General features: G+C 39.0%; 1 protein-coding gene across 2 annotated transcripts; it reads right to left on the reverse strand.

Moving 5' to 3' along the window:
- Positions 1–1,538: 1,538 nt before the first annotated feature.
- On the reverse strand, positions 1,539–9,889 carry LOC132121438 (PHD finger-like domain-containing protein 5A). Of its 2 annotated transcripts, XM_059530807.1 has the most exons (6): positions 9,732–9,889; positions 9,350–9,373; positions 7,784–7,950; positions 7,538–7,623; positions 7,328–7,409; positions 1,539–1,729 (listed from the first exon to the last, which is right to left on the reverse strand). In XM_059530807.1, the coding sequence occupies exons 1-5, from the start codon at positions 9,781–9,783 to the stop codon at positions 7,406–7,408; spliced, it is 333 nt and encodes a 110-aa protein (XP_059386790.1). In that variant the 5' UTR covers positions 9,784–9,889; the 3' UTR covers positions 1,539–1,729; positions 7,328–7,405. The 2 variants fall into 2 exon arrangements, with proteins under 2 accessions (XP_059386790.1, XP_059386789.1); XM_059530806.1 differs by lacking the exons at positions 1,539–1,729; positions 7,328–7,409 and having other exon boundaries at positions 7,432–7,623; positions 9,732–9,888.
- Between the last annotated feature and the right edge of the window lie 2,005 nt (positions 9,890–11,894).

An 11,894-nucleotide genomic window follows, 5' to 3' on the forward strand; every position in this document is an offset into this window, starting at 1 on the left:
GATATACCAGACCTATAGGGTGAGATGATAGATTCCAATAGAATTATTTCATATACAAAAAGGTCTTAGAGACAAATTTGAGGATTACTTATTGTTTTTTTATATTATTAATTTACCTGTCTGCCAATTCCCGCTGGAAACAGCCGGTTGCCAAGAACCCCAGAGTGGTGAGGACTTGTATTTGGACTGGGATGGCATGGTTCCGGCGTGTTGCCCTCTCTAATACTGGACCCAATTCAGCACATAGATCCAAGAGCACAGCTCTAGGGAATCTAAATCGGCTTATTAGCCAGTCATCATCATGGGCCAGGAAATCATCATGGTCCCTGAAAACTCGTTCTCTCCTTATTCTGCCATTAGCGTAATCCTCCAACAGTGCCAGGAGTGCCATCATGAAGCATTACATACCCGGGTCACCGGAGAATTTATATGTTTCTAGCAAATAGACTGATCGTTAACACCTTGACAAAATCACTTAATTAATTTGTGGGCGAAAATTTAAGACGAAAATGTTATAGTGAACACATGCTTCTTGACGGTTTTGTAATGAACACCGTAATAGTTAGGACCGATGATGAGTAGCGATTGTGCTTCATGACTGTATTTGCAGACTTTGACATTTTATGATATAGGCTATGTACATTAAGGAAAATATTTCCTTTTTACACTGTGTTCTGCAGTTCTCTAATAAAAGGGTATTTCATGCTATTCTGTAGGCTATCACATGTATCGCGCCATGTCCTCCTGTGCTCCCGTTGTGGACAATGTGACTGTAAGGCAGCGCTGATTATTATTTTATTTTACTTTTAATACATTTTGAATTACGTTTGGATTTTACTAGATGTATATAGCCTAAAACAATCGGCACAAATAACACTGTTGGATTTAATCTTCATGATAATGTGGATATAACGTATGAAATGGAGTGAAAATTAAATGTCATTCATTCTTATAATCGTTCTTCTCACATTTATTTTCTACAATCTAACTTCAGTTCACGACCTCACCATCGGTGTCGCCAATTCCCTTTGTCTCCAGAATGTGCGTACGCACGGCTCAAAGTTTGCTTAAAGGTGCGCACATTCTCCCGTCAAGTTTGTTTTTTATAGATCACAACCTTTGCGTGGGAACTGGCGTACGTACGTTTCCAGCCCCGTTTTGTGCGTACGCACGCTTTATAAATGAGGCCCCAGATCTTTCACACATAGAAAACATTTGGCTCATCATAAAAGGAAGATGGGACAAAGAAGACCTAAGACATTTGAGCAACTAGAAGCCTGTATTAGACAAGAATGGGACAATATTTCTATTCTTAAACTTGAGCAACTTGTCTCCTCAGTCCCCAGACGTTTGCAGACTGTTATAAAAAGAAGATAGGATGCCACACAGTGGTAAACATGGCCTTGTCCCAACTTTTTTGAGATGTGTTGATGCCATGAAATTTAAAATCAACTTAATGATACATTTTCTCAGTTTAAAAATTTGATATGTCATCTATTTTGTAATCTGAATAAAATATTGAAATTTGAAACTTCCACATCATTGCATTGTTTTTATTCACAATTTGTACAGTGTCCCAACATTTCTGGAATCGGGTTTGTACTAAAATCTGTATCTTTCTTCCTGTGATGAATTAAATACCAGAGAGTTTATTGTGTAGCAAAATCAACAATAATAAGGAAGATTTTATGCATAAATGCTGGACTTTTAATCATAAACTCAAAATACACCAGGGGTCTCATTTATAAAACTATGCGTAGGATCTTTACTAAAAGTTTACGTGCGCCCAAAAGCCAAAAATGGCGTACGCCAAAAAATATTCCGATTTATAAAACCGTGCGTACGCACACCTGTAAGCAATGTTCCCTTTATAAATCACAGATCACCCGCAGATGTGCGTACGTGAACCAGCCTCATATCCCGCCCTGTACACGCCCATTTTTAACCATAAATAGTCAATGCAAATCACCTCATGATTGCTGATCAGCATGTAAATGAGAGTGGAATCCCATATATACCTGGAAAACTGGCATGCGACCCGCCAATTAATTAATCCAAGAAAGTGAAAACGTGCATTTCTGTTAGCCTAATTTTAATAATGGCGACAGGTGAGAAAAGAGGAAAAAAACGTAATTTCTCAGATACTGAGATTGAAACACTTGTAGGGGAGGTGGAGGCTCGGAAAACTGTGTTATTTGGTGGCCACAGCAGTGGGGTCACTAATAAAAAGAAGCAGTGCGAGTGGCAAAGTATTGCTTCTGCCGTCAATTGTGTCAGTGGGACAGAACGGACAGTTGCAGAATTAAAGAAAAAAAGGTCCGACCTGAAGGTATACAAATTTTTTTTTTACCAACATATTACATTTGTGTTTTATTAGGCTATATACCTATATAAATAGCAATATTGATTTTCAAAAAGTTTTATTTACATGTGCTTACAGTATGCAAAATATGTGAAATAAAGATTCTCATTCATTCAAGGTGGAGGCAAAGAGAAGACTGTCCTCCCACCGCCAGAGCGTGGCTGCAACTGGTGGGGGCCCATGTACAGCTGATCTCACATCAGTGGACAGCAAAATCGCGGCTATAATTGGGGAGGTCAGCGTGTGTGGTATTGTGTCGGAAAAGGAGGGAGACACTGACGTGACTGAAACCACAGAGGAGCAAGGTTAAACCGATTTTTAATCATTAACGCTGTACATTTGAGTGTGTGGGGTGATGAATGGATAAATGTTGCCAATTGTTTGTCCTCCAGTCAGGGGCGTAGCACCAAATTTTGGGCCCTGGGTACAAACCATCTTGCTGGGCCCCCAATACCATAGTGATACCAATGGGTAAGGTATTGCATTTTTATCATAAAAACACTTAAAATGTAAACAAAATAGGCCACACTCTGATTAATATATTTTTGTTTTATTGTCGAAAGTACTACTTACTGAGATGACAAAAGGTCTAGCAGGTCCAAACCTGGACTAAATCAAATATACTGTAAAGCAGTTCTGAAAATTACCATACCAAATGAGAAAAACTTTGGTCTGAAACACAAACTAAATAATGTCAGTTTTTACTAAATGCCCATTGACGGGTCTTTGCATGCGCAAATTTGCTGATCAGGTCTTTAAAGTCCAGTTTTTTGCTAGCATTTGAACAATAGTTTTCCTGTGCTTATCAGTAAGAGTTGTTGGCCATAATCCTGGGTCCTCTGCCAATCCCTCTCCAGTATCCCCTAAGTCTCTCATTCTCTTCTCTTTCCTCTTCAGCTCTGTCCTCCTGCTCCTGACTACCTTCATCACATTCTTCACTTTCCCTCTGATCACTTATATGAATATCAACCTCATCTTCTATTTCTGCCTCTGCTACAAGAGGAAATAAGCAAAATGGGTACATTGTTATTGTACACATTTAAACTTTAAACTGTAATTAGGAATTACACTTTAAAGTTTAAATGTGTACAATAACAATGTACTAATTTTGCTTATTTCCTCTTAACACTTAATTACTAATTACTAAGTGTTAAAAAGCTCACCTTGTCTCACTGTCACACTCACATCCACCTCACTGTCACTGCTTTCACCTAGCCATGATGAGGGGCCTGCTGCTGCAGGGTCTGACTCTGAAACTGAAATATATGGCTTCAAATGGTTGCTAAAATATCCTTTATTGTCACAATACCTTTTTTTTAAAGTGTAGGCTAAGTACAAGATAATTGATGATTATTTGTCTGTTTAAAATAAATGCAGACTAGACTATAGAATCACAGGGTAAACTAATCGCCAAACTAGAGATTCAGTCTTTGAATTATGTTTTAAAATAAGTCATTTTTCAATCATTAAGATGTGCATTATTATACTGAGAACAATCCTGTACTTAATGTAAGAGCGTGTGCGAGCTAATTTGCATAACAATGCGGTAAAATAGGCGCTAACGATCGGTGTTTTCGCGGGTGTTAGATTTTGACAATGGAGGGAAATATACAGTGTTTTCATGTAAACTTCTGACTCTGAGAGTGGGGAGAACTGCAGCAGAAGAGGAGACAAGCGTTTAGGCAGCTGCCTGGAGTGGCAGTGTGTTGAGCTCCGTCTGCTTCTCACTCCCTGTTATTTACGTAAGGGATAATGTATAATGTTAGATTTACATTATCCTCCGCTTCGTGTCGGGGTCCTGTTCAGCCTGTCGGGGTTGTTATTCGCTATAACGACCGCCTCTCTATACATTATCCCGCTTATTACATGGCTACCCACAAAATAAATAAATAATTTGCCACGAATTATTGATTTAAAAAGGAGTTTATTGATTTAAAAACGATTGTATTGCTTCCGCCAAAGAAAATAGTCCGTTCCGCGTCCATAGCAACGCGCTGTTTTTCATGGCAACGGTCTGTTATACTTCGCAGCGGTCTGTTATCAAGAAATAACAGACCGCATTCTACATTGGAATTCAGCCAAGCCATGTAATAATCAGAAACATTGTTTGCTCGCTATGAAGGGTGTGATACTATAAAGTATTGGTATATTATTCATAAATGCAAACATAAATGTATGCTATTCTACCGGGAGTAGATATTTATGTTAAAACAATGTCAATGCTTGATGATGCATTTGGAGCTCACCTCTCTTTTCAAAAAAATTTGTGAGCAACTGCTTGCCCTCATTTGCCCTTCTCTCTTTATTCTGCTTCTCTTTTCGTTTTTGAGCAGCCCCTGATATTCCTTTCTTAAGGAGAGACATGACTCTTCACGGCTCACTCCAGCTCCTGTCTCATCAACTGATTCAATCCCTGCGGGTCGTACCATTTGCATTGATTCGAGAGGGGTGTGGGGCCCTGCACAGCATGAAAATGACTTTTTTATACCAAACCAGCGCCTAACTACAAGTTTAGTTTTGCACAGGAACTTTTTTAGTTGTACATAAATGCTATACAAATGTTAGTGCATGTATATGTATGTATAGAAAACTGACTTCTAAGGGCCCCCCCCCTGCCTCGGGCCCTGGGTACTCGGTACCCTTTACCCCCCCAGTCCGACGCCCCTGCCTCCAGTCCTTCCGGAGTCTGAAGCTGTAAATGAACAGGAGGTTCAGGGTGAGGGGTTCTCAGATGCAGATGCACAGCGTCCGGCTCAAAGCAGTGCCCCTTCTGCGTCTGGCACGTCCAAAAGTGGTCGGGTACTCACTGACGCAGTCCTGCAGTTACAGCGAGAGACAATAAACGCTGTCAACAGGGTCGCAGATGCGCTACGGCAGATGAGAGAAGTGATGCAAGAAATTGCACAATCATTAAAAGATGCAGTTAAAACATGAACCTTGAGTTTTGTCTTTCTTTACAAACGCCGCATGACATCCTCACGGATTCTTGCACCTCGTTGATATCCCTCTTGTCGGCCAGGGGGCTGTGGCTCGGGGTCGTAATGCTGGGGTAGAGGGAGATCAGGAGGGAGAGGAATACCGTTTCTCAGTGCTATATTGTGCAAAACACCACACGCCCTGACAATCTTGCACACTTTTGCTGGATGGTATAAAAGTCTGCCACCCGAGGCATCCAGAGCACGCCATCTGCATTTCAGGATGCCGATGGCACGCTCCACAACTGCGCGGGCACGAGAGTGGACCTCGTTATAATGAGTTTCCTCTGCGCTCTGCGGGTTTAAAAATGGGGTGAGGAGCCAGCGTCTCAGGGGGTAGCCACTGTCGCCTGCAGGTTATAATTATATTAAAAACAAAATTGTTACAGTTTCTACTTTTTAATATTGTTAAACTCACCAAGAAGCCAGCCATCACGTACTGCGCCTGCATTTAGTCTGTTCCCTACACTGCTATGTGTCAAGATAAAGGAATCATGTGTTGAACCAGGCCAGCGTGCCACAATGTTTGTGAGGGTCATGTTGGAGTCACATATGATTTGCACATTAATAGAATGCACATGCTTTCTATTAACATAAGCAAATTCATTTTCAGATGGTGCCCTTATAGCAACATGAGTGCAGTCAATTGCGCCGATTACATTTGGGAAACCAGACATTGCTGCAAATTGCGTTTTAATTTCGGCCTGTTCTCGCACAGTGTAGGGGAACCTGATGTATCGACTAACCATATTAAGTATACCATTTAAAACGACAGATATTATGGCACTCAGGGACGGCTGTGATATACCAGACCTATAGGGTGAGATGATAGATTCCAATAGAATCATTTCATATACAAAAAGGTCTTAGAGACAAATTTGAGGATTACTTATTGTTTTTTTATATTATTAATTTACCTGTCTGCCAATTCCCGCTGGAAACAGCCGGTTGCCAAGAACCCCAGAGTGGTGAGGACTTGTATTTGGACTGGGATGGCATGGTTCCGGCGTGTTGCCCTCTCTAATACTGGACCCAATTCAGCACATAGATCCAAGAGCACAGCTCTAGGGAATCTAAATCGGCTTATTAGCCAGTCATCATCATGGGCCAGGAAATCATCATGGTCCCTGAAAACTCGTTCTCTCCTTATTCTGCCATTAGCGTAATCCTCCAACAGTGCCAGGAGTGCCATCATGAAGCATTACATACCCGGGTCACCGGAGAATTTATATGTTTCTAGCAAATAGACTGATCGTTAACACCTTGACAAAATCACTTAATTAATTTGTGGGCGAAAATTTAAGACGAAAATGTTATAGTGAACACATGCTTCTTGACGGTTTTGTAATGAACACCGTAATAGTTAGGACCGATGATGAGTAGCGATTGTGCTTCATGACTGTATTTGCAGACTTTGACATTTTATGATATAGGCTATGTACATTAAGGAAAATATTTCCTTTTTACACTGTGTTCTGCAGTTCTCTAATAAAAGGGTATTTCATGCTATTCTGTAGGCTATCACATGTATCGCGCCATGTCCTCCTGTGCTCCCGTTGTGGACAATGTGACTGTAAGGCAGCGCTGATTATTATTTTATTTTACTTTTAATACATTTTGAATTACGTTTGGATTTTACTAGATGTATATAGCCTAAAACAATCGGCACAAATAACACTGTTGGATTTAATCTTCATGATAATGTGGATATAACGTATGAAATGGAGTGAAAATTAAATGTCATTCATTCTTATAATCGTTCTTCTCACATTTATTTTCTACAATCTAACTTCAGTTCACGACCTCACCATCGGTGTCGCCAATTCCCTTTGTCTCCAGAATGTGCGTACGCACGGCTCAAAGTTTGCTTAAAGGTGCGCACATTCTCCCGTCAAGTTTGTTTTTTATAGATCACAACCTTTGCGTGGGAACTGGCGTACGTACCTTTCCAGCCCCGTTTTGTGCGTACGCACGCTTTATAAATGAGGCCCCAGGTCTCTCATTTTGAAATCTCTATACTACTTCCAGCTGCTGCGGCCAAAGGTTGGTAGATAAAGTATTCATCTAATCATCTAAAAACAAAAAAAAACAATATTCATCACAAAATTAAAAGAATTTATTGTAACAGCAAGTCTGATAACAAAATGGAAAAATCTTGCATGGAAAAAATAGTGACAAAAACATCCCTCTGTTTCTTCACCTCTTTTTGAAGCCGTATTTCTTTCTCTCATAGAAAAGATCAGTCTTCGAGCTGCCGAGGTTCACGATCTTGGGGCAGCCATCCCTCTGTGTAACAATAAAACAGTTAGACATTTTATTCAGTAGGAGATTAAACAGCTGTCCAAGGGAATAAGAACTGAATATAGTATTACAAATCCTGATACTGGGCAATATAGACAAAAATATATATATACTTAAGTACCAAATGTAGAGCAGATTTACTCACGTCTTTCTCCTGGATGGTGCACTCTTTGCAGTAATATGCATCAGATACTCCAGGACCTCCACAAATAACACAGCGCCCTTGGTAAGAGCCATAGTTGCATTCATCACAAATACGAACTAGTGTACAGGGCCTGACATAAGAGTCACAGATAACGCATTTGCCATCACCTTAAAAAGAAAAGAATTAGACATCTGTTGAGTTAAAGAGCACAACACTGTAGATCTTGTGTTATATACACAGTGTTCCAAATTATTCTGCAAGTGACATATCAATAGGATTTTGGTACAATAAAGAGTCAGATTTTTGTTTGTGTTGTTTTTCACATAATTTCAGGTAACTAGTATCAATCTCAGACTGGTTTGGTCAATAGTTTGCCAAGTCTTCTTTGGTAAATTGAAACCCTACTTAAAGAGGTGGTTCCACATTAAGCAAGTCACACAGTTCTCATGAAATATGGTGAGGAAGAAAGATCTTTCTGAAGATGAAAAATATGAAACAATGCAATGTCTTGCAAAAGTAAATGGTAAAATTTACAAACAATATTTTGCCAAAGTAAACAGAGATTATTGAACCGTCAAAAGATTTGTGAGTGACTTACTGTAGAGCATATAAGATCTTGGTCAGATGAAGATTTATTAAGTAAAGTTTCTGGCAAACAAATGAACTGTATTGTAATGCCAGCTGTAAAAATACCACTGCTGAGCAGCAGACAGGTGTTTGAAGCTCCTGGAGTCTCAAGATCCTCTCCATGCAGACTGACAGTCGTGTTAAAGCTGCGTTTCAGTCACTGCTAACCAAACCTCACAAAGAGAAACATGCACAGTGGCTGTAGAAACACATGAAGACTTGTTTTTAAAGAGTTTTATTCACTTACGAATGCTTCAGTACAATGGATGGTCCAGATAAATGGATTTCTGATGTGGTATAAATTGAAGAATAGTGTTCTCGGAAATAAAAGGATTTTCATGCAGGATGGCACACTATCCCATGCTGCATAAATACCATGGTGCTAAACAGTTTGAAAATGCATTTCTACAGCCACTGTGAGGTTTGGTTACCCGTGACTGAAATGCAGCTTTACACACAATAACAATCTCTATTTGCTTTAGCAAAATATTGTTTGTTTTGATGCCTTTTGCAAGACATTGCATTGTTTCATACTTTTCATCTTCAGAAAGCTCTTTCTTCCTCACCATATTTCATGAGGACTGTGACTTGCTTAATAATGTGGAACCACCTCTTTAAGTAGGGTTTCCATTTACCTAAGAAGACTGGCAAAAATCTGACTCTTTATTGTACCAAAATCCCATTGATATGTCACTTGCAGAATAATTTGGAACACAGTGTACATCTCACTTAACAGTCTCGGACCTCATCTTAGTTTAGTTTTTAAATGTTTTTTATGACACCGTTAATAATCAATTTCTGCTCCTGAACGCTATTTATCTAACTTAGTATGCACATAAAAGAGTGCTTCATTTTCTTTTATCCACATCTGTAAAACAAATAATTTTAGAAATCAACTGAAAATGAAAAAAAAGGTAAAGACTTAAGACAAAAACTTACATTTTTCACATAGTCTTCCAATGGCTGCAAAGAAAGGAAATATCAAATTAGATTCAATGTAATTTACACTTGATCAAACTGAAAACTTGCAACAAAACAGCAAAAGGATAATCTATATATATATATATATATATATATATATATATATATATATATATATATATATAACAATACTGAAAATATCTGGTGAAGCCGTAACTACGATCTAAACCAATAAATGAATCGCCTCCAACATTCTTTTTAAATTCTAATATTCATTCACATAATTTTAGTGCTAGCAAACATTCTCAATGTATTGTTAGCTTTACATTTGTTCGTGAACGAATATATTAAACTAAGGTATTAACCCTTAAAATCTAGATGTAAGAAACAGAAACATTACCAACTCCAGCCTGTTTCCTGCAAAAAATCAAATCAGGGTGATGTTTTGCCATTTTGAAAGAACGAGCGCAGAATGCTAGCCACACACTAGCAGCGATGACCTCTGACCTCCCTTCTTCTGATGATTCGGACTGAAGGCTCCTCAGCGTCTTAGTGCCACCTACTGGACACATGACAATACTTGTATTACATTTTTAAGGTAGACGACGAAAAATCATCATCTTGTGTCATCTGTTCGTCTCTTTTGTCCATGGCAGACAGAAATACAAGCTCATCTGCACACGGGACTGCACTCCAAGGCGCCTATGCTCCATTGCAACCAACCTTCTTCATCCTGTGACTCTCTCTGTCAAACTGTGGGTCAGTAGTCAAGAAAGTGACTGGCGACTTCACTTCACTTTGACTAAAACATGGATCTCAGCACACAACACTGCTTCTCCATTGTTGACTTCACTTTCACTTCACTTTCAGCGTGAGATTGATGCTGAAAGCATGAGTGTCACGTCAGATGCGTGAGAGTTGGCAACCCTACACACACACACACACACACAGTCTTTTCTAGCTGCTTGCTTTCTTCCATCTAGTTATCTAATAAACCTGGCATTGTGCATTATGAATATTGTTGGCTCAATGATGACTTGCTTTGTTCCTCTTCTGTAAGTCACTTTGGATATAAGTATCTGCTAAATACATAAAAGAAATGTAAATGTGTTAAGGATCACAACATTGTAGCAGTAGATCACACAGAATTGTGACACATATTACAAACTTGGAGTTATATCTCGAAATGTTTATATGTTAGTGTTAACAATCAATTGTATCTATGTAGAAAAAAATATAATAAAAATTAATGCAGATAAAAGAGTGATAATTTCCTTTAGTCAAATATCTGTAAAGTGAAATATCTGTTAAAATCTGTAAAATTGTTGAAATAAATGTATTAAATGTAACATTGGTAAAGCATCAAAATAAAACATTAAAATCCAAAACTTATATTTTTCACACTGTCTTCCAATGGCTGCAAAAAAAAAGGAAAGATAAAATCAGATTCAACACAATTTACACTTGATCAAACTTAACCAATGCCAAATTCATCTGTAAGCAGCGATGTGGGGCCAAGCACAGAACAAGTACAGTATACACAACAAGCACAAGAATCTACAAGTGAAGTGACATACGCGCACACACACACACAAACAAACCAGTGGGCAGCCTTTATTCTGCAGCGACCGGGGAGCAGTTGTGGGTTTGGTGCCTTGCTTAAGTGTGTTTCCATCTGTTGTTACAACATTTCACCAGGATTTTCTCAGAATAAATATTAACTGTACTATATGATGACTATACATTTACAACCCGAATTCCGGAAAAGTTGGGACGTTTTTTAAATTTTAATAAAATGAAAACTAAAAGACATTCAAATCACATGAGCCAATATTTTATTCACAATAGAACATAGATAACATAACAAATGTTTAAACTGAGAAAGTTTACAATTTTATGCACAAAATGAGCTCATTTCAATTTTGATTTCTGCTACAGGTCTCAAAATAGTTGGGACGGGGCATGTTTACCATGGTGTAGCATCTCCTTTTCTTTTCAAAACAGTTTGAAGACGTCTGGGCATTGAGGCTATGAGTTGCTGGAGTTTTGCTGTTGGAATTTGGTCCCATTCTTGCCTTATATAGATTTCCAGCTGCTGAAGAGTTCGTGGTCGTCTTTGACGTATTTTTCGTTTAATGATGCACCAAATGTTCTCTATAGGTGAAAGATCTGGACTGCAGGCAGGCCAGGTTAGCACCCGGACTCTTCTACGACGAAGCCATGCTGTTGTTATAGCTGCAGTATGTGGTTTTGCATTGTCCTGCTGAAATAAACAAGGCCTTCCCTGAAATAGACGTTGTTTGGAGGGAAGCATATGTTGCTCTAAAACTTTTATATACCTTTCAGCATTCACAGAGCCTTCCAAAACATGCAAGCTGCCCATACCGTATGCACTTATGCACCCCCATACCATCAGAGATGCTGGCTTTTGAACTGAACGCTGATAACATGCTGGAAGGTCTCCCTCCTCTTTAGCCCGGAGGACACGGCGTCCGTGATTTCCAACAAGAATGTCAAATTTGGACTCGTCTGACCATAAAACACTATTCCACTTTGAAATAGT

Source organism: Carassius carassius, chromosome 39, assembly GCF_963082965.1.
Source record: "Carassius carassius chromosome 39, fCarCar2.1, whole genome shotgun sequence".
NCBI classification, from domain to species: Eukaryota; Metazoa; Chordata; class Actinopteri; order Cypriniformes; family Cyprinidae; genus Carassius; species Carassius carassius.